The sequence below is a fragment of the Penaeus monodon genome, chromosome 32 (assembly GCF_015228065.2).
Source record: "Penaeus monodon isolate SGIC_2016 chromosome 32, NSTDA_Pmon_1, whole genome shotgun sequence".
Classification (NCBI taxonomy): domain Eukaryota; kingdom Metazoa; phylum Arthropoda; class Malacostraca; order Decapoda; family Penaeidae; genus Penaeus; species Penaeus monodon.
In genome coordinates, this window is record NC_051417.1 from 37,879,644 (window position 1) to 37,879,927 (window position 284).

At 56.7% G+C, this 284-nt stretch overlaps 1 protein-coding gene across 1 annotated transcript in view; it reads right to left on the reverse strand.

The window, feature by feature from the left end:
- Positions 1–139: 139 nt before the first annotated feature.
- LOC119593347 (mitochondrial enolase superfamily member 1-like) overlaps positions 140–284 on the reverse strand; it is a gene marked incomplete at its 3' end in the record, with an annotated part of 21,905 nt that continues 21,760 nt past the window's right edge. Inside the window, 1 exon segment of the mRNA XM_037942271.1 lies at positions 140–284. Coding sequence (XP_037798199.1) covers positions 140–238 — 99 coding nt within the window.

A 284-nucleotide genomic window follows, 5' to 3' on the forward strand; every position in this document is an offset into this window, starting at 1 on the left:
CGCGTTTTGCGCCATCGCGGCTCCAGTCTTCACTTCAGGGAAGATGATTCTGTCTCGGGTCTGCCTCGTGGAGGTATGCCATTAAAACATGCAACCCGTCAGCACCACAACTCATAAACAAAATCTTAGCTGCACTCACGATGGCATCAGATCCGTCGGCCTCGAGGGACGTTGGGAACCTAATGTCCCTGACGGAGAGGCCTCGCACACGGGAGGCGTTGTAGTGGACGTGGGCCATCGCGAGGCACCGGAGGGTGAGGAGGTTGTCTACTGGGTTAGGAGTT